The 21,549-nt window shown below is 41.5% G+C and overlaps 1 protein-coding gene across 4 annotated transcripts in view; it reads left to right on the top strand.

Moving 5' to 3' along the window:
- Nucleotides 1-21,549, top strand: part of TBC1D1 (TBC1 domain family member 1) — an 83,206-nt gene that overhangs the window by 19,590 nt on the left and 42,067 nt on the right. For 3 of the 4 annotated variants that reach the window (XM_077934394.1, XM_028743185.2, XM_028743188.2), the window contains exons 3-4: nucleotides 18,443-18,976; nucleotides 20,995-21,084. In XM_077934394.1, the coding sequence (XP_077790520.1) occupies nucleotides 18,443-18,976; nucleotides 20,995-21,084 (624 nt within the window). Of the gene's footprint in view, nucleotides 1-5,227; nucleotides 5,525-18,442; nucleotides 18,977-20,994; nucleotides 21,085-21,549 lie in introns of those variants that run through there. The other variant, XM_077934395.1, reaches the window with a different exon arrangement.

Here is a 21,549-nt window from a genome sequence, read left to right as displayed (position 1 = left end):
TGAAGGTACTGGTAGGCACCGGGCGAAAACATACCTCTCCAACCAGGCGTTCTGCTGATTAGCACTCTGTGACTTTTTAAATGTGTTTGTGGGAGGTGGGTGGTTAGTGGTTTGTTTTTATTTTATTATGTATTTTGTATTCTTGTTTTGTATTTTTCTGTTGTGAACTGCCATAGGATCTTTGGATGAAGGGTGGCCTACAAATTTAATAAATACAGTGGTACCTCGGGTTAAGTACTTAATTCGTTCCAGAGGTCCGTTCTTGACCTGAAACTGTTCTTAACCTGAAGCACCACTTTAGCTAATGGGACCTCCTGCTGCCGCCGCGCCGCCAGAGCCCGATTTCTGTTCTTATCCTGAAGCAAAGTTCTTAACCTGAAGCACTATTTCTGGCTTAGTGGGGTGTGTAACCTGAAGCGTATGTAACCTGAACCGTATGTAACCTGAGGTACCACTGTACTCCTAACAAGTGTGGCAAGTGAATAAAAGGGAGAAGTAGCTTGACCCCCTCGGCTCTGTGCTTTCTTTGACTTGCATTGCCCATTGGTGCCAAGCACTGAGTTGCCAATACATGAGTGTAGTGTTTAGTGAAGTGGGTCAAGTGATTCCCCCCCCCCCTTTCCTGATTCAAGAGGAAAATGAACCCTGACTTCTAGATATGAGGCAATGGCATGACACTACTTGTGTGCTCCCTGTGTTCCCTCTGAATGCCTGGAACTAAAGACTACCATTGTTTGCTCACTTCCACCAGGACCTTTAAGGTAGCAGAACAGTCCAAGCCATGGAAGCCGAGTGTTGTGAAGCCCTTTGTCATGCTGCCATAAACCAGTAACTATACACAGATCTGAGGAGATGTCAGTTGGAAGGAAAGCAAAGAGTATGGCTGACCTGGCCCATATGGTCAATGTACAATATGTACCTGGGGACCATTCACTCTAGCATGGTCAGCTGTGGCTTCTAGTGCAGCATTCCTCATGCCCAGCAGTTTTGCAGTTTCTGCAGTGTCATAAGACAGAACTTTGGGGAGATTCAAAGGGTTTATTTTTCTTTGATTTTTTTTAAATATTTTTTTTTTTTGGAGGGGGCATGTCACTGTTTCAATGTCAGAGAATCCAAGCCCTAAAAACCTCATGAAATACAAAATATCCTTCAGTTCTGTAACATTGGATGTATTATATAACTTTTCTGTGCTTAGAATAGGATTGCCAGTTAATATATGCTATCTCAACATGGTCCAGATTGGGTTTGATGTGAGGCTGTGGGGAAGAGCCCGTAGTTTCTGATAGGCCTGGAGCAGTCCACATTTTCTGGTAGGTCCAAGAGCAAGGCCCCACATAAAAGCCATGCATTCAGTCTCAATAACTTACATTAAAGTTGTTGAGGTGTGGCCTTGTGCTCTACTTTTTTGGCAACCAGCTCCAAAGTTTTTTTGTTTTTTTAATGCAACGTTTTCTGCTTGGTTGGCTGCCTTCTTCTCAGAGAAATCAGCCCTCATAGGAACAGCAAGTCTACTAAAGCTCTGGGCCCCAAAGAGGCAATTTTACAGTTTGGCCTCCCTCTGTTCAGGCATGGAATGATCTGTCATGAGCAGCGTTGTGGTGGCTGTTGTAGTGACTGACCACTGAGTTCCCCTGGGAACTGTCTCCATGGCAGCTGCTTTAAAAGGAAGTTCTGGTAGAGACTTGGAAGGTGAACGTGTACAAGGCAAAGTTTTCTACCCCAAGAATTCATCCAGCTACCCTGTTCAGTTTATCTCCATAAGAGATTATAAAATGCTGTTTTCAAGAGCTTTAAAAACATTATACAGTGCATATGGCAGAGTTTTCCTCTTTTTTTTTTGGATGATATATTATTGAATTTTCCATTCATTTAAAATGACTATACAGTACCTTTGGAAATAGCATTGCTTAATCTATTCACAAGCTGCAATAAACATTAAAACACTGAGTTCTGTTTTAAGTATGTCTGTACTGCTAAACTTTTTTTGGAGGAGAGGAGGTGGAACAAATGGACAAACATTAAGGGGAGGTAAATAAAAATAAATTATTGAATACCTGAATACTTTCCAGCTAACTCCACACAAATAAACCTTTTTGAACTTGCAGACTTAATTTTTACTATGCAACTGGGAGACAGAAATGTTATAACATGGTCAGGAGTCCCCAGTCTTATGGCCAGAAGCCAATCTTTGCTGCTAATTGTTCATTGTCCAGTTTACACTTACCATTTATAGGGATATGGTTGTTGGGGTGGGTCGTCCCCCCCCCCCCCCCGTTATTCAGCTAGTATTCCAGAATAACGTGGGGTGTTTTTTAAAAGCCTTTTCTTTTATTGCAAAACAACAACAACAACTTTTGTGAAAGAAAGATCCTGAATGGATCCTCAATATTTTTCATCTGTCTGGAATATGTACAAGCAGGACTTTTTTTTCAGCAGAGCTCACAGGAGCTCAGCTCCAGCACCTCTCAAGTGTGCGCCATTGCCATTCTAAGAGAACAAGGGAAAAGTTCTAGAAAAATAGCACTGTGTACAAGCAGAGTGTCCTGGTTTATTTGTGGTTTGGGGTTGGTGGGCGTGGCTTGGGAGACATCTGTTTTGTGCTACTTCTCTCTGACCTTTGCAAGCTGTCAGTTTGTGACATCGACAGATGGAGATGATGTTGAGTCAAAGCTCTGCCCATGACAACATTCATTAGCTGCAGACAAAATTTCATCACAACAACCAAGTTCGCCATAGCTCAGGCTGACGCACCTTCGAATCTCCTATGCTATCACAAGATTAGAATTCCAAAATGCTAGGCATTTAAAAAATAATAATAAAAAATCCATGAAACAGCTGTAGCTTTATGCATGCTCATAACGATGATGTTTACTGCTGGAGGATCATGAGGGTATGTAAGGAGTGTGACTAGAGCCACAGAACTTTTCTCAATTTGGGCACAACCCACCATTAGTATGGAAAGGAAAACCCTGCACTCACCCTCTAATAACAGCAGCATGTGACCAGTGGTGCAGACAGTCAGCTTCACATTCACTCTTTAAAACGTTGGGTCAAACAGCACAATAAAAGGTAAGAGCAGAAAGGCCTTGCCTTTCCAACGCTGTGTAAATAACATCATTCATAAAGCACCTGAGATTTGCTAAGTGCTGTACACAGATTACAGTCACTGCCCATATGCTTACATTTAAAAGACAGGAAACAGAATGAAAAAAGAATGGAAAGGAAAGTTATATACTGTAGTTCTTATAATGAGCAGCTTGGAAGGAAGCAGCTGGTCTCTCACCCAAGCCCATGGAGTGGCTCCCGCTGACCCATCTTTCCCTCTGACGTGAAATGGCTGTGTTATTACTATTATTCTTAAAACTATTAATTAAATCTCTTAGTCGCTTTATCTTAGACAGGGTAATCCAAAGTGATTTACAACCAAATAAACAGACAGACGCTAAACCTCACATAGATACATTAAAACCAAGAGAAAAGAGAAATACGTTAAAAACATCCCACCCAATTCTAAAAGGCCACAAATAGTTAAAGGCCAAAGGCCAGGTTTTGCCTGGTGTTTAAAGATATATAATGATGGTACCAGGCAAGCCTACCTGGACAGGGCATTCCACAAATGGGAAGCCATTACAGTCTGTTCTTGTGTTGCTACCCTCTGGACCTTTCGTGGAGGAGGCAAAGGCCTCAGATCATGAGCACAGGATCAGGTTGGTTTGTATGGGGAGAGGCGACTCTTGAGAAGAGACGTTTAGGACAGCTCATCTCTTGTCCAAGCCGATAGACTGGGCTTTGCTATGCTATTCCTCCTATAGTAGACATGTGATAATACAGGCATTACAGTGAATAATTCTGAAAGTAAACTAATCTGATGTATCTCAGCGTTTCTCACATTTCTTCTAGAACCAGAAGCCTGCAACCAAGAAATTTATTCAATGTATGATGTAGACGCATCCCAACATCCATTGGCAGCTGGTAACATTTTAAATTTACAGTGGTACCTCTGGTTAAGTACTTAATTTGTTCCAGAGGTCTGTACTTAACCTGAAACTGTTCTTAACCTGAAGCACCACTTTAGCTAATGCAGCCTCCTGCTGCTGCTGCTCCGCTGATGCACGATTTCTGTTCTCATCCTGAAGCAAAGTTCTTAACCTGAAGCACTATTTCTGGGTTAGCGGAGTCTGTAACCTGAAGCGTATGTAACCCGAGGTACCACTGTATAGGCCTTGCTGTTTTTCATCACAGCACTTATTTAGGAATGTTTGCAGAGTGCCATTACCCATGTGCAGAGTGCAAACCCAACACCATCAATTATTCTCTGCACATCTATGGACAGGGAAAAAGCTTCTATGTAAGAGGAGGGTCCTAGTATAATTTTCAGACAAGATTGACTCATACCTCTTATTTAGAAATTAAGACATACTGCATGAAATCTATTCATCTACATGTCTGTTGCCAAAAAGCTAAACACACAAAACATTTTAAAAGGTGAGGAAAGCTTGCTTCTAGTTGCACTCTGTCCCTCCCACCCGCACTGCCCCAAAAAGCAATTCAACACTCAAAAAGCAATTCAACACTGCTTTTTCCAGAGGGGGAAGAAAGCAGCACTTACATTACTTCACTATTACCAAAATTCATTATATTTTGCAAAATATGTTTAAAAATAAAGTAAAGTCCAATATATATTTCATGTTAATATTGCAAAAATCACTATTCCACTGTTGCTCCAATATTGATGTACTAGTGGAGGCTGCAGTCCCTACCATGACTACTCAGAAGTAAGTGGGGCTAGGACTGCAGCTGTTAGCAGAAAGACAAGAAACGAATTCACTGAATTTGGGGGTTTTGCGTTTATTTTCAATTAGCAGTGACATTATTTATTTGTAAGTTGGAATATTTCTAGAAAGTCCTATTAATGGCTGTGTTGTTGGGAGACTGTGCGTGTTGTTTTAAGTAAGTTCTATGAATGCTCTCTTTTATTCAGAACTCCTTAAAAGTTGCCAGCATATGTTCATAACTGCCCTCTTTGGCATGTTATTGCAGTTCTCTCTTAAATAATAAAAAAAAAACCTGCCCCGTTTCACAACTTCCTGAGTGATCTACAGAGCCGGACTTTGTTGGTACTTTCTTTAACTGCCTCTCCCTGAGAGTAGGTGGAGTCGTCTTTTGAAAGCAGCCTATAGAAAATCTCACTCCTGCGCGTAACCCACCCAGCCTTTTCCTTCCTTGCAATGAATCTCTGCGATAGACTGTGGAATTGTGTGCGAGAGACCAGTGACCTCATAGTTGCTTGCAGAGCTTGGAAGGAGCGTGGTTTTCTGCAGCATGGAGCGAATAGTCTGAAAGAAGTGCTTTCTTGTTTCTCAGTAAATGAGCTTACTGCTCGAGGCAGATGCGGGAGAGGGCGGTTTTATGAGAGCGCAAACGCTGAAAGAGGAGAGGAGAAAGTGGCTGGAATTGCAACTTTCCGCACACTGCTGCATCTGCCCTTGTTAGGATGTCACCATTGTTCAACTGGGTGGCGAAGGTAGGAGGAGTTTTAAACTTCATTCATCTCGTTTCTTTCTATTTAGATATGCAGATCAATGGCTATGTTTTGATGGTGGAGTGCTGCAAGAGAAAAATGCAGCTGGAGAGCAAACGTTTAGTTAGAGGAAAGTTAAGTGGCTTTTTAAAATGTGCAAAATCTGAGTGAAAACGCCTAACAGTTACAACCATTATATATGTTTACTTGGAAGAAAGTGCCACAGTGTTCAGTGTGAATTCTTCTCCAATATTTGTGTTTAGGATTGCAGTAGAAGCTAGAATTCTTGTGTTACAGCGAATTTGTAGGAGTTGGTGTATGAACAGTTTAATATTTATATGTAAAAGAAGACAATTTGCATCAGTTTAAATCTGGCCATTCTTGTTGTTCTGAATAAGCATAGTTCACCTAGTCTGCTCCAGAAATTGAAAGAGTCTTTTGCTTCGGACTACGCTTGGAGATGGACAGCCCATAAGCAATAGTGGCAGAGGTTGTTTATGTTTTAGTTATTTGTCCTGGAGTGCTGATAGCAGCTTCCACTGTAACAGCTTTCTTCCAAGTGTGGACGCTGAGCAGCTCAAAGGGTTAAATGTGATAAGTGGGGTTTTTTGTGCCTCTGAGGAATTAATAAACTGATGACCAGTTCTAGTTTGTGATTCAAAATGGGGATGTGAGACAACCCAAAAAACACATCCTAGAAGTGAATTGAAAAATGAGGACATAAATCTTGGACATAAGTTATTTGACATTTATCTCATTTTCTTATGAGTACACATTTTACTATGGAATATAATACCTTCAATATTTTTCCTCAAGAGTGTGTGTAGTAACTTATGTCATGTGTGCTAATATCTTTGAACACCTCAAGAAAATGAAGTTAGTGAAAATTGATGCATTCCTCTTCTTTTATTGTCCAAAAAGGCATAATCCTCTCTATTAAATGACTAAAACAGCTGCTTATTTTTTATCACCTTTGTACCTCACCGCTGGGTCTTGTATAAAGGGTGTGTTCTGTATACCCAAGTAAGCAGTAGCTTATTCTTCTTCCTGTTCTTTATTCTGTGTTCAAATTTCCTGTCCTGACTGGAATTGAAAATTCTGAGCCTTGCTAGTGCCCACAGGAATTTCCATGTTTCTAACTGGAGAGTGAAGTATCTAACCACTTGGATTCTTACTTTCTGTCACATGGATTTGTGAATGGAATACCTATCCACTTACTGTTGTCTTGGATTCTTACTGTTGTCACTAGGCTACCTTCGGCTGTCCTGAAGGGAACCAGCAAGTTTCTAAACATAATCTCAGGATTGTTCCTCTTGCCATATATATATACTTAAGTGCCATTTTGAAGTAACAAAGTAGGATAAGTATTTTTTTCTTGATCTATTCTTGGCATCCGCCTGTCTCTGGAGTCAATTGGGGAGTGTGCCTTATCTTAGTCACATGAACATATTAAGCATATTGGAGTTTAGAGTAGGAGTATTGACAAAATGGGAGAAAGTAAAGATATACAATACTATGTTGGCCACAATATGTTGTACAGTTAACTGATTGTTGCTGGACTACAAATCCCTCGCCATGCTGACTGTGGCTGATGGTATTTGGAGTCCAGTAATGTTGCCGGTGGCACTGTGGGTAAAACCTCAGCGCCTAGGACTTGCCGATCGCATGGTCGGCGGTTCGAATCCCCGCGGCGGGGTGCGCTCCCGTCGTTCGGTCCCAGCACCTGCCAACCTAGCAGTTTGAAAGCACCCCCGGTGCAAGTAGATAAATAGGGACCGCTTACCAGCTGGAAGGTAAACGGCGTTCCGTGTGCTGCGCTGGCTCGCCAGATGCAGCTTGTCACGCTGGCCACGTGACCCGGAAGTGTCTGCGGACAGCGCTGGCTCCTGGCCTCTAGAATGAGATGAGCGCACAACTCTAGAGTCTGTCAAGACTGGCCCGTACGGGCAGGGGTACCTTTACCTTTACCTAATGTCTAGAGGGCCACATGTTAGCCATCCCTGCTTTACAGCTTTCGTTATATCCCCTTCCTGCTGCCACTGCCCATGATTTCTCTATACCAAGTTTCCCCAACCTGATGTTCTTTGGATGTCTTGGATGACAACTCTCATCATCCCTGTCCATTGACCATGCTGGCTGCAGCTGATGGAGTCCACCAGCAGCTGGAGGGACCAAAACTACTCTACTCTAGGCTGTTGTTCTGTTTTACAGATGAGGAACAGAGAATTTGCTAATGCCATGAGTCATTACCCGATCAGAAGAGAGTCCTTGTACACCCAGGAGTGACCTAGTGCTAACCTTTTACAGCACAGTAGCCTTTACAGAAAATTTAAGTGTTCAAAAATACGTGTCAAAGCCTTTCTCTTAATTCTGTTCTAAACTTTTAATAGTTACTATGTTGTGTTTTTCACTAACCTTTCCCGTCTCTTTTTGACTATAGTATTAACCATTCTAAATCTATTCATTAAGAAAATTATTTGAACATTTGGAATTCGCGGGTGAAAATATTAGCCCCTTCTACATCAGCTTTATTTTGGGTCATCCCTTTCCCTTTGCTGACAAATATTTCAAATTTAAAGAGTGGAAAGCATATGGCTTACTGAGACTCAAAAGACATTTTGCATCAAGACACTCTGGCAAACTGTCTGCAAAAGGCCAAAGGCCTGCCATTTTCCCAGATGTTCAGTAAATAAGGGGGAAAGGCTTAGGTCTCCAAAAAATAAAATAAAAAAATGATGCACTCAGTCAGCAAAAGAGGGCCACACAATTTGCAGCCTTGTTCTTGAAAATATCACAGGTGTGAGTGTTGGAAGCAGACTGGTATTACAGTTCCAAAAGGGGCAATGGAACTCATGGACTGCCAAACATTTCCAGGCAATATTGGTCCAGATTAAAGAAGTTACCTTGGATTAACAACTCCTTAACACCAAACTGGGAGAGGGTGCAGGGACACAATCTGGCTTGCTGATGGTGGTAATGCCAAGACATGGCAAAGCACTGGAAGAGGATTCTTAGGACTCTATCAGACCTGGGCAATTAATAGATCACATTAGAATGCTCTTTGGTACAGCAAGGTTAGAGGTAGCTAAGGACATTAAGGAGCTCACGGATAGAAAGGTTGTGGAACATTGTCGGTAGAAGAACTCATACATAATAGCAGAGAAATAAAAATATGGTACCCATTTATAGTTTAATGGCATTAAAGATTCATAATCTGGAACATTTTCACAAAGTGTGCTGCTCTATATCCCATTTTTAGGACCAGAATACAAAAGCCTTATATGGAGTTTTTCTCTCTTAAATTATGTGCAACAAACACGTAAATTGTCATGTGTGGCAGCTGCATGTACAGGTGTTTCACTGCATATATCCATAGTAGCAGTTGACTTTCTGGAATGCATTAATACATCTATGCAGTTTAAAAAAAAAATAGAGCCCATGAAAGGCTCTGCATGTGTGTGTAAGAGAAAGAGAGAGGAGAGAATGAATTTCAGTCCTCTGTATTGATGAGCCAGAGGGGCTGCATTCACATTTGCCTTAAGTGTACTGGTTTTACAGCAGTGTTGCCTGCAGCAAACATTAAGTGTGTGAAGGCAAATGCATACCTCTGCCTCCTCAAACCCCACATTATCTTTTATACCATACTCAGATTGTACTGTATCCCCTCTGCGACAGGGCTTTTCTGCTTTTGACAGTAAACCTGTTTGCCTCTGTTCATCTCCCAATCTATTATCAGCTACTGCAGCCTGTTTTTTACTAGTCAGCAACAGTGCTAAGCAGAGAGGTACAAGACTTCTTTCACACATGGTCAAGCTAAAATTGAAAACAAACAGGTAGAGAAGCCATGCAGTGGTTATGGCTGCAGCAAGTTATGCTTAGCTGTCCTACTTACTTTAAAAAAAAACCCAACACACATATTTTTCATAAACTTGCTTTGCAAAATATGTATAAGTTGTGTTAGTAGTTCAACCTGAGAAGGAGAAAAACCCCTGTAATTGGTCTGTATCTTCTCTGTGTGCAGCTGACCATCATTATCCTCCCTTGAAATGCTTGTTTGGCAAACATGTTCTTTATCTTCCAAAGGAATTTGATGTTTGTTAAAGAGAGACTCCTCCACCATTAATAACTTGCATACAGGAGCCAAGAAAATGGCAAGATCTTGCCTCTGGATAGCAAAATATCACTTTCATGTTTCCATTGCTCTGTGTCACCATCCATACTGTTGGGACTGTTTTAATTCCCATAGTAACTGCTGAAGTGGCTAATTAACATAGAGAAAAGAAATGTATAACAATCTCCATAGTATTTGCAGGATCTGAATATAGTAAAGTATCATGGAAGAGCAAAAGATCCCTAGGCAGTTACTGTTTATGGAGCCAAACTGACCTTTGAGAGACACTGGATAAACAGTGCTTTAATTATCATTTTACAACACTAATGTGAGAGTTACTGAGCCATTTCCTGTGTAACCTGCAGCATGAAAGCTCAGAGACTATGACCTCAGTCATAGGGAGTAGAGAATAGATACTTCATCTTGCTCCTCTTCACTCCTGCCACAGCCTGCAGGGATCCTTCTCTTTTCCTTAGCCAGCTTTTAATACTGTCACTGGTATCATGGTTGCCCTATATTGAACCTTTGTCAATGCAGTAGTGGACCAGGGGCCCAGCTCTGTCCTGGATTTTAGGCAAGTCAATCGAAAAGTTGCTTTGGGGTTTTCAACAGCAACAACAGCAATGGCTCAACAACTTTTGGGGTGTCATTGTCTTTACTTTTTGAAATATGGCAACCCTATCTAAACAGATTTTGACTAATCTGTTTTACACATGAATAAATCTACAGGGAAAACTGTGGCCTTTGAGGAACTGTTAAGACTACAACTCCCATTATCTCTGACCATTGCTGTCTGGGATTGATGGGAGTTGGAGTCCAACACCATCTGAATGGAAAAAGGTTCCTCATCCTTGGTTTATCCTGTTTATATGAACAATGGGTTTTGAATTTGTAAAGACTTGCTAGTACTTGGCCAGTTATAAAAACACAATGGTCTGTGCAGCTGATTCTGGCTCGAGATCAGCTTGCTCATTTGGGAATCAATATCGACGCAACAGTAGCTCCTTTGAGGAATTCACTCTTACTTCGTTTAAATGATTTAAACGAGACATTGAAAATAGGAACATAAATTATTGAAATGGTCACTCGTAAAAGCTCCCTAATTAGAATTTTAAAGGAAAGGAGCGATCAGGATGATAAAAGAGGGGTTGTAGGAAAGAGCCATAGCTTCAGGTCACCCTCAAATACAATAATTTAAAATTTAACAAATGACTGCTCAGGCTCAATCCTATGCACGTTTTGGATTGGATAAGTCTCAGTGAACTCAGTGGTGTTTGCCTCTTAATCGTCATGTATAGGACTGCAGCCAGAAGGCTTTTAGCATTTGTTTTGCTCAAATTAATCCATTTCCATTTTAATGTAACCTGAGCTAGGCCCAGCTATTGTGGATACTCCTCTAAACCCTCTGCAGACCAAGGGGATTTTTTGGGTAGAAAGAAGAACATATCAAAATCTGTGCTGGATGTCATAATCTGAATCCTGTACACATCAACTGCCAGAGGCTGATATGGGTGGAGTTAAAACAGGATGGCTTTATCTTTTGGCTGCCCCAGGTTAAAATGGGCACCCAGAAACTCTTATTTTCAAATGCCCTATGATAAGCAGCATGTGCCTTTTACATTTAAGAAGCAGCTTACCGTATATACTGCTGGCTACTAATCATTTAGTCAGGGAGAACTAGCACCCAGTATAGAACCACACTACATCTGCAATAGCATCTTCATTTCTGCCATGTTCCAATGCTATTTTCCATGTAGAAATAAATGTCCCCCCCCCCCCACACTATCAGCTTGGAAACTGCATTTACTGGATTGTTATTGTACAATATAGTAGTTCAGTCTGCTAGATTTCCTGCTGTTAGAGAAAAATGGTGATCTGTACGTTTCCAAAACATGACTGTAGCCTATGTAAAACAGTACAAGCTTCCTGTGTGTGAGGTCAGGTGTTTAATCTTGGCATCTGCACTTCGTTTTGAGTTTTAAGGGATTTTAGAAACCTCTGCCTGACATCCTAAAGTGTTTCTACTAGTCAAAGCCGATAGTCAATACAGGCCTGACTCACAACAAGACAGCCTCTTGTATACTTAGCTATGGCTTAGCAGTGAAAGAGGGACACTTTTATTTTCTTTCATTATTATTATTAATTGAATTTATATATCACCCTATACCCGGAGGTCTCAGGGCGGTTCTTTTTCTAGTGAAAGAAGCCAACTTTATTGATTCCTTGTGAAAACATTCTTTAAAAGGACACCTGCTGTCATATCTTTAGAATGGGGCAGGTGCATCCTCTCCAGCACTAGGGCTATTTCCTATTCTAATTATAGGACTAGAAACCAGGGATATTTTTCCCCCAGCCAGAACTCCCCGGAATTCTGTTTCGACACCTCTCAGGTGGGTGCCATTGCCATTGCAAGAGAACAAGGGAGGTGTTCATGGTGAGTTCCAGCGCCTCATTTTCTAGAAAAACAACACTGCTAGAAACTATAGAAAAAGTTGCATGGTAAGGCTTGCAGGATATATTTTTTTTAATGGTTCTAGTAAATAGCAAAGGAAGGCTACAGTGTATCCCTATTTCACTTAAAGAGCTTTAACGCTTCTTCTTACTTGACTAATCCAAAACATACTACAAACTGGTAGCTGGTACCATCTGTTGATTGAGCAACAGAGAGTCTTAAGGCCTACGAAGAATACTTGTCTCAGTTCCGAGAATGATTTGGGTTAGTGTTGAGTTAGAACTACACCAGTTTCCCCAATCTTTAACCATCCTACTTCCTCAAATGACGATAAACCCTAAAGGACTCCAGCGTCACACTGATTTCCTAACTTTACTTTGCCATTTACCAAAAGCAACTTGGCTATTTAATAGGAACATAAAAAGCGGCCTTATACCGAATCAGGCTGCAGGCTTATCTAGCTCACTGGCAGCAGTTCTTCAGGTGGGCTCTTTCCAGTTCAAAATTCCAGGGAACGAACCCAAGGCCTTCTACGTGTAAATTATGTCTACCACTAAACAATGGCTCTTTCGCAAAGGAAAGGTTCAGTGTGCATTCGCATGTAGCTTCCCCAATAGTTGTGCAGTTAGAGAATGCACATGCCCTATTCCAAATGCATACATCCCTTTCTTAGTGACTTCACCAAAATGACATGGGCTTATCTCACCCCACATAATTCTTAACAGTCTCCCAGACCATAACACCTTTTTACATAACCAAGAGGTTTGTCCTTCATTATACACAGATAATATAGCATAGCTCTAACATAGCAGGCAGTTGTAGATTACAGGTTAAAGGTGGTCCACAGCAACAATCAATAGTTCCTGAGTTAGAAATGAAAGCCCCCTCTATTCTTACAAGAAATGTTAACTGAAAAATTAGCCCCAGGGTAAAAAAGGTAGGAAAGTAAGATAATAGGTCAAGGGAGTCTCAGACCATTCCCGCTGCAGTATAGAACAGAAGGCAGGGCAGGTGCCTGCTTGTCCTGTCCAGAGAATGCACATCCTGTATCTGGAACTGACAATACCCAGCAGCTAGCGTACTGCTGGATCTGGGACTTTGAACTGTGAGCAACCTGGTCTTCTAGAAATTGAAACAACTCTCACTAATGTAGGCACAGATCTAAAAGTATTATATTTGATGCATGACAACTTAATGCAGTATATTCCTAATGCGCTCCTAAATGCACACTGAATATTAAATGGTTGATTCCTGAAAATGGAAAATAAGGTTAGGAACCTAATGTCTTAGCTGTTGCTGATAATGTGTTTTTGAGAGCTAGTGAAAAGGAAAAGAGGTAGCAGAAAATTTGTGGACAAATACTAGGAGATGCTTGAAAGAGTTTTCTTGAAAAATCATTTTTCCCTCTTTCAGTAATGAACTCCATAATAAAATGCTTGTCCACAATCAGTGCTGTTTGTCCAGTACATGTTAATGTAAAGGATCTTGATATTAGGTATACCTATCATTCTGTACTTAATCCATTCTTGGCACAGGTTCTGCCAATACCAGATCTGAAGCTCGTCTGGTTCAGTGCCCTCCTATAGTTATCAGCCAATTCCCATCCTGAATGGATTGTTTAAAGCGTTGCTTCTCAAAGCAGTGTGAAGAACTAATCAGTATTTGACTCGAAAGGTGGCCTCTTTTGTGGTAAAAGCTTCCAATCTCAGGAAAATATATCTGTAATTCATTTCAGATTATGCTTCCAACTCTACAATTCTATGATTCTGTGGTAGAGTTTCTGATTTTTTTGAGAGACGAATATTCTGACACATGTCTCACCCATTTTTACATTTTTAGTTTTGTTTAGCAAAGATCTAATAAAAAGTTTCTCATTTCGCTGTACAAACAAACATATACTCTTTCTCTCTGTACAATATATATATTGACACAAGACACAAAGGCTTTAGCAACTAATCCACACCTAATGACCCACCTAAGTGGTACTCAGGATATCACTCAAGAAATCACTCAAGATATCCCTCAAGCAACTAAGGAACAAAAGAAGAAAAGGCACACTAGCCTGGGAACTTCCTCTCGGCCCAGAACATTGGAGGCTATACACCACACCCCTCAACAGTATTTATAGGAACTCAAACACTGAGATCCTGCTCTGTTCCAGTAACAAGAAGCCGAAAGCACCAGCCTGAAGATGACGAGTGAGACCTCGTCGAAACGTCGCCTAGACACCCCAACTTTTACACGGGAAGACACCCGAGGACACCAAAACCTGCATACCTATACCCGTGAAAATCTACGAAAGCATATATATATATATATATACACACACACACACACACACACACACACATACACACACACACACACACACACACACACACACACACACTTTTATGTAGAGTTTTAAGCATATTTTATTTTGTTCTCTTTTGATGTGGTCTACAGACTAACTTAATACATTATATTCTATTTAAAGAAATATTTCTGCTTCCATAATATAGCCTTCCTCCTGACATTGAAGGGCAGGATCCTTTTCTTAACACTGCAAACAAACTCTGGATTTTTCCTCACCATCCCTCAGGTTGCATAAATTTTTCCTCGTGCTATATTAACTGAAGAGAATGCAAACATCAGCAGCCCACCCACAGTGGATTTTCTGTTGCTTCTGCTTTGTTTTTTGAAACTCAATATAAAGCCCTGTGTGGACAAGCCCAAAGTTTCCTATGCGCTGGAAGATGCACAGTGATGTTGTTTTAACATTGAAGGAGCACCCAAACATGAATTCTGTGTTTACCTGGCTTTCTAAGGATATGTCAGTGCAGTTGCAGGTCAGACAAACGAGAAAGATGAAGGTGCAGCCAATATTGAACAGAATTAAATATTATTTTACCCATTCTAGCCTCTAAGTGTAGGAAGGCTTTTTCTCCCCTGTTAGTGTGACTTGGTCCCCTGCAGCCCTCATTTTTTGCTAATGCTGTGTGGGGACGCATCTGTTTGATTGCTGCGTAACATCTCACACGTTATGGCTAGAATCCTGACAGAATATCAGTGCCTAGATCAGATAGTTCTTTGTATCAAACTTGGATGCATATTTCCTAATACAGTACAATGTTCATAGAGTACCGTTTGACTGCCAGATATTAAGCAGTAGGGAATAGAGCCAAGGCTGTTGCTGGAGCGTACTACTGTCTTTGTGCCTAGAAGACAGAAAGAGGCTTGGATTTCTAACTCAGGAGCTATTGCTTGCCACTGTGGGTCACCTTTAGCCTGTAATCTACAACTGCCTGCCTATAAATTGCCTGCTTGTTACCTACAGCAAGTAATTTTGTTAGAGCTATGGTATATTTTCTGTGTATAACAAAGGACAAACCTCTTGGTTATGTAAAAAGGTGCTATGGTCTAGGGCAGTGTTTCCCAACCTTTTTTGGGCAAAGGCACACTTGTTTGATGAAAAAAATCTCGAGGCACACCATCATTACAGCCCCGTGACGTCAGCGTGCAGCGTCACGCTGGGAGGGACGCACGAAAGTGTAAGTTTCAATTTTTTCCCCTCCCCCTTGCCGGGGAACCTCCAAGCTTTGGGGGTGGGGGGGGGAGGAGGCAGCAAAGCGAGGGACTGAGGGACTCCTCCAACGACAAGGGTTGGGGAAGAAGAGAAAGGGCTATTCCGCTCCAGTCACGGGAGGGGAATATGTACTGGCCCAACTGGTGTGCGGTCTTCGGAAAGCGGGGTGCGGGAAGGAAGCCTAGGCTCGGGGTCCACCGACCTCAGCGGAGAAAGGCAACAACCGAAGCGGCGGGGGAGGCGGCGGCGGGTGGAGCAGGAGGGCGGCCGAGGCCGGTGAGGGAGTAGGGTTGCCCGGGGCTTGAGGAGCCGTCGCCGGGAGTTGCTGCTGCTGTTGTTGCTGCTGCTGCCCGGACATGCCGGCCTCCTCCTCGTCCGCTGTCTCGCGCTCCTCCCTTTTGCGCGCGCTGCCCCGCCGCCGCCCCATTGGCCGGGTCCTGTCAGCTGATCCTGTGTTATTTCCTGTGTGTGTGTGTGAGGGGAGAATGGAGAGAGAAACCTCGGCACCACCACCGCGGAGCCGCCCCCGGCTCGACGCGGATCCTCGCCGCCGCCGCCCCGCCTCTCGCCGCCCGACTCGCCCGCCTCCCTCCCACGGCACACCAGGCAACGTCTCGCGGCACACTAGTGTGCCGCGGAACACCGGTTGGGAAACACTGGTCTAGGGACCTAGATAAGCCTGTAGTTTGATTCACTTTAAGGCAGCTTTTGATGTTGAAATCATTATTTACAGTCCTAAATTAGTGATTGTGGGTCCTAACTATAACATGTATGAAATGGGAAGTTGTGTATTTAGAATTACCTGAACCCACAGTTATTTGCAAAAGAAAGTTTATAAAAATAGCAGTAGTATTTCATCTCCTAATTTTTATTGGAGGACGACAGGGTCTTTCTCAAAGGAAAAAAGCATTATAACATAAAACATGAGCATTCTAACTTCGCATATTGGTCACAGGCAAAATATTAATACTCAGTAGTACTCAAAGGTTTTGCCTGGACCAAATAAATGCTAGGTACTTACAGCATTGAACTGCTAATACTAAATATGGGTAAAGTCCTCATTCATACCAGCCTTAGAACAATGACATTTTTTCAGTGCCTTTATTATTTAAATAGAGCCATCAAAATTGCATGTCATTTTACAAAGTGCAAGAGGGCAAGTTCTGCTCTTACTCAACTGCTTTTTTTAAACAACTACTTAATATTAGTTCAGAGTGCAACCAAACTGTATGTTGACTGAGTCATGCACCATGCTCAGAGAATGAAGTAATTCTTCCTGTCTCATTTTCAGACCATTCTTGTTTCCTTATTGTAATCCTCTGACTAATGCTATCGAACTATGTCTGTTATCTATAAAAAGACCTTCTGAAGTCTTTGTCAAATCCAGAGGCAAATATTTTCTATTACAGTTAAGGATGAAATTTGCACCTGCATTAAAAACGCTCACACACAAATGAATGCATGTACAAAGAGAAAAGAGTTTTCCAGAAGGGATTTTGTTTGATGATTTCTGGGACATTATTTCTCTAGTTATGTAGAGAGATGGTTCTAAGAGCAGAAGTCTTACTTTTTACTTTCACTGCTTGTTTTACCATTCACTCTGAGCAGCTACATATCTGTTCTGAAAAGCTGCCTTCTATGGAAAGGAGAGTATAATCTGAAAAAAGTATGTATTTTACAGGCTAATACCATCAAGTTTCGAATCAAGAAAAATATTTTTAAAGCCAGAAAATTTGGTGTGATTTCAGTGTTACGTTTGTGGTTTGGGAGCTACTTCCACATGCTTGGTTCCTTGCCATGCCAGTAACTTGTTAATACCAGAATTGTGTGTGTGGGTAATTGACAAAGTTGCTTCCCTTACTGCTATCACCCCTTCTTAGGGTACAGCAGCCTGGTGTGGGCAGTAATATCATCTGGCCATCTCATATGGTCCTGTTTGTGAACTGCAGTCCTGCTAGACCAGGCATAGGCAACCTTCGGCCCTCCAGATGTTTTGGACTACAATTTCCATCATCCCTGACGACTGGTCCTGTTAGCTAAGGATCATGAGAGTTGTAGGGCCAAAGATTGCCTATGCCTGTGCTAGAGTCATGCATTTGGCTTCATGTTTGAAATTTGGATTTTGCTGAGCTATATTTACTTTCCCCTAAAGTTTATGACTGCCTGAAACTCCTTTCATACCAGAACATACCCATGCACACACATACTCTGGTCCTAACCCAAATACATTTTCTCTTGTTCAGGAACAGGAGGGCATTAGCTATGCACAAAGGTTTGCTGATTTCCCCTTATGACAGCAGGCCCTGAACATCACATTAAGTGGTTCTCAAGAGTACACACAGCTACCATTGTTCAAAAAAAAAAAACAAAAACTGAAGACAATGGATTTTAAAAAGAGAGCACAAACAGCTTTGGGATTAGAGTACATAAAAAACCCCCATGCACATGAGGAATACTGTGCATAGCGCTTTGGATCTTAGCCTCTGTGTTCCAGGACAAGTTCACATACAAGCGTGTATGTCACTTGATTTCCCTTCACTCAGTGTTGATAACTGGCAGCTTAATGTAAAATCAGATTTCATTGAAAATCTTTGTGATATGATAATGTAATGGCAAACTACACATATATTGGTTTTCCTTTCATGTTGGGGTGGCCAAATAATGAAGTTGCCTCTAGCTTCCAAAGTTAATTTGTACAGTGGTTTTTCTGATCCCACATCACTTTCTGTCACTTTAAAACCCCCACTTTCTTCCTCTTATTTGAATGGTTCTGATATTGTCATTTTCTTCCAGGTGCCTGAGATCATAAGCACTATCAGACAAGCAGGAAAAATTGCACGGCAGGAGGAGTTTCAGAACAACCTCTCAGATGTGGAAGATCCTTTTAGCAAAAAATTTGAAGTGCTATTCTGTGGCCGAGTGACAGTAGCGCACAAAAATGCACCTCCAGCCCTCATAGATGAATGTATTGAAAAATTTAATGATGTTAGTTATACCAAAAACTTGGATTCTGGTCCATTCGCTCAACAACATGAAACTGTCAACCATTCTGGAGGATTTTCCATAAGTGATAAATTCCGATCCGTCTTCCAACCCTTAGTTAATGAAGAACAGGAGAAAAGGCCGATGCGGAAATCCTACTCTCAGCCCGGACTGCGTTCTTGTGCTTTCAAGAGAGATTCACAAGCAGGTTGCCTGAAGACAAGTAACAGCTTTGTCAGATCCTTTGATGAAGATGCTGTTTCTCTGAACTTAAAAAGCCGATTTATTCACGGGCAAAACGTTCAGCCAACGGATATTGCTGGGAACCGGATAATGTTGTTCACGGTAAAACAGAGTTGTTGTGTTTAATTAATTAATTGCATTTCTTTCCCACCTTTTTCTCCAAGGAGCTCAAGGTGGCACACATGGTTCTTCTCCTCTTCATTTAAGCCCCACAACAACCCTGTGAGGTTGGTTAGGCTGAGAGGCAGTGACTGACCCAAGGTTACCCATGGCAGAGTGGGGATTTGAACCATGATTTCTCAAGTCATGGTCCAACACTCAGTAACCCCCACACCGCATTGGTTCTCTGATACCATCTCTGAACACTGGATAACATGGTTACAGAAATGGATACCCAGAGCTTTTGTGCATTGCTGCTAGCTGATTTGAAGTTAATTGAGTTCAGGTGTGTGTCTGTTTATACAGAGAACGATGGAGTGCTTTCTGTTTACTGTAGCATAAATCTGCATCACTTGTCCTCAAAGCCAAACTCAACCCTACAGGATCACAGCTAAAATTTATTTTCTGTGCTGTGGCTCTTGATCTTGTAGCTCCATCAAATGTACCCATTTAGCACCACTCCTTCCCATATTTGTCATTTTCCTTCTTCTTTTTTTAAGGAAATAGATATGAAGTAATAAAGGGAAGTACTTTGGTTCTTGCACTTCCTCACCACTGAGCAACTGCACTGTGTCCTCACATAGTTAGAATTAAGAACCTGTGCAAATTGCGGGTCTCCCATTTAGGCCCGGCCCTCTATCAATGTAGAAAGTAAGCACAGCTCACTCCCCCCTCCCCAAAAAACCCCACCACATCCTAAAGCTTACAGACTATGATAGTAGTCCTGTAAAATCTCAAACCTTAAGGTGGCATTCTGTACCTGATCACACCCTGTAATATTCCATACTGTATCTACCACATACAAACTATGGCATGTGGAGCAGCTTCAACATAACTGCATTTTAAGTAGCCCTTGTTTTTTGTGTGTGTGTAGGCCATGTGTAAGATGGAAGCCTAAATGTGTGTAATACTTTTAAAGACCTTCCAATTAAAATTGGGCAGAACAGAAGAAGACTGGCTAGGCTTCCCCTACGAAGCTCTGTTTTAACAGACTATGAGGTAATGTCTAAAACAGCCTTCTTCAAGCAACTTCCCTCCACAGTAGTGTGGCTTCATTTGGGATATCCTGGAGTAAATGATTTTAGAACAATACCCAGACACTTTAATGCTCCGGAGACAGTACGCCCGTACGATACAAGTGTTCACAAACAAGAACCTGTCATTCACACATCAATTTTTTTAGGTAAACTCTTGAAACAACCTGAAAGGTATAATGTTTGAAGAAGCCCTCTGTCATTTGCCTTCCAGTAACACTAGATTATATCGATCAGTTAATGTTTAACCTGTTTTAAGTTTCAAAGACACATAAGATGGCACGCTTTTTCTCCCAATATGCCAGCTTACCAAAGAGAAAGAAAATGAGCTAAATTTGTGGGAAATACTGACATTGCATTTTCACTCATGATTATAACTCTGACTTCAGTCTATAACTCAGAAAGTTCTCTGAGGTGCATATGGAACTCCTGTCAGTGGCAGGTGCACATAAATGGAAAAACGTAAAGTCTCCTCCCTTTGACACTATTAAGGAATGATTGTGTGGTAGCTCTCATGCGTACTTTGGATCTTTAGGGAGAGGGAACATAGCTCATTGGTAGAGCACATGACATCTCCAGTTAGAACAATGAGGTAGCAGGTAATGTACCTGGCAAATAACAGTGTAAACAGTATGATGCTAGATGAGCAAATAGTCTCATTGGGTATAAGGCAGCTTCTTTTGTGCCGTGTGCAGGGTTGGGCTAAATTGCTGAACAAGTGTGGTGGTGGTTGTTACCCACCCTTCACTCGAAAGTTCCAGGACAAGTTACAGCAATCTAAAATACAATATGAAAGTCCTACTTTGCATTGTGGCTGATTTGTCATGCAAAATTCAGCATACCCACTACAGTCTCAGAAAATCATATTTTTGTCTACAAATTATTTTGAAGGGCGCAACTGACTAATATTTTGTTTATTTTTTTCAGATTGGCCAGTCTGAAGTTTACATCATCAGTCCTGATACCAAAAAAGTAGTTATCGAGAAAAGCTTTAAGGAAATTTCATTTTGCTCTCAGGTACCAAGCTTTTGATTCCTTCTTGGTTCTTAAAAACTTGGGTGTTGTTTTCTACAACAGGGCAGTGGTTTTCTCCCACTAAATTCCATTACACCATTTAACAAGTCAGAATCTTTGCCCTAAAACCAGTGTATGACTCAAAGAAGGGAGGGGACATGCAGAGGAATATGTGCCAATGGTTTATAAAGTTTTGGGTGATCATTTAGGTGCAGGAAATAAACTGCTAGGGAAGAAAATAAACTAAAATTTGAGGGAGCAGAAAGTAACAGTTTTTTGACAGTTAACTTGTAAAAACTGCTCCCTTTAAAATCTGATCTCTGATGGAAGGACAGAGTGATTTTCTTATCACTTAAGAAATGTGTGTCAGGGTAGATTTCTAAAACCATTGTAGTGGTGACCTTTGCAGTCAGTATGTGGTGGGAACCCTGTAATATTAGTATTTCTGTCTCATTTGCAATGAACTAC

The sequence above is a fragment of the Podarcis muralis genome, chromosome 9 (assembly GCF_964188315.1).
Source record: "Podarcis muralis chromosome 9, rPodMur119.hap1.1, whole genome shotgun sequence".
Taxonomy (NCBI): Eukaryota; Metazoa; Chordata; class Lepidosauria; order Squamata; family Lacertidae; genus Podarcis; species Podarcis muralis.
Note: the sequence above shows the minus strand (reverse complement) of the source record. Positions and strands in the feature narration are given on the sequence as shown.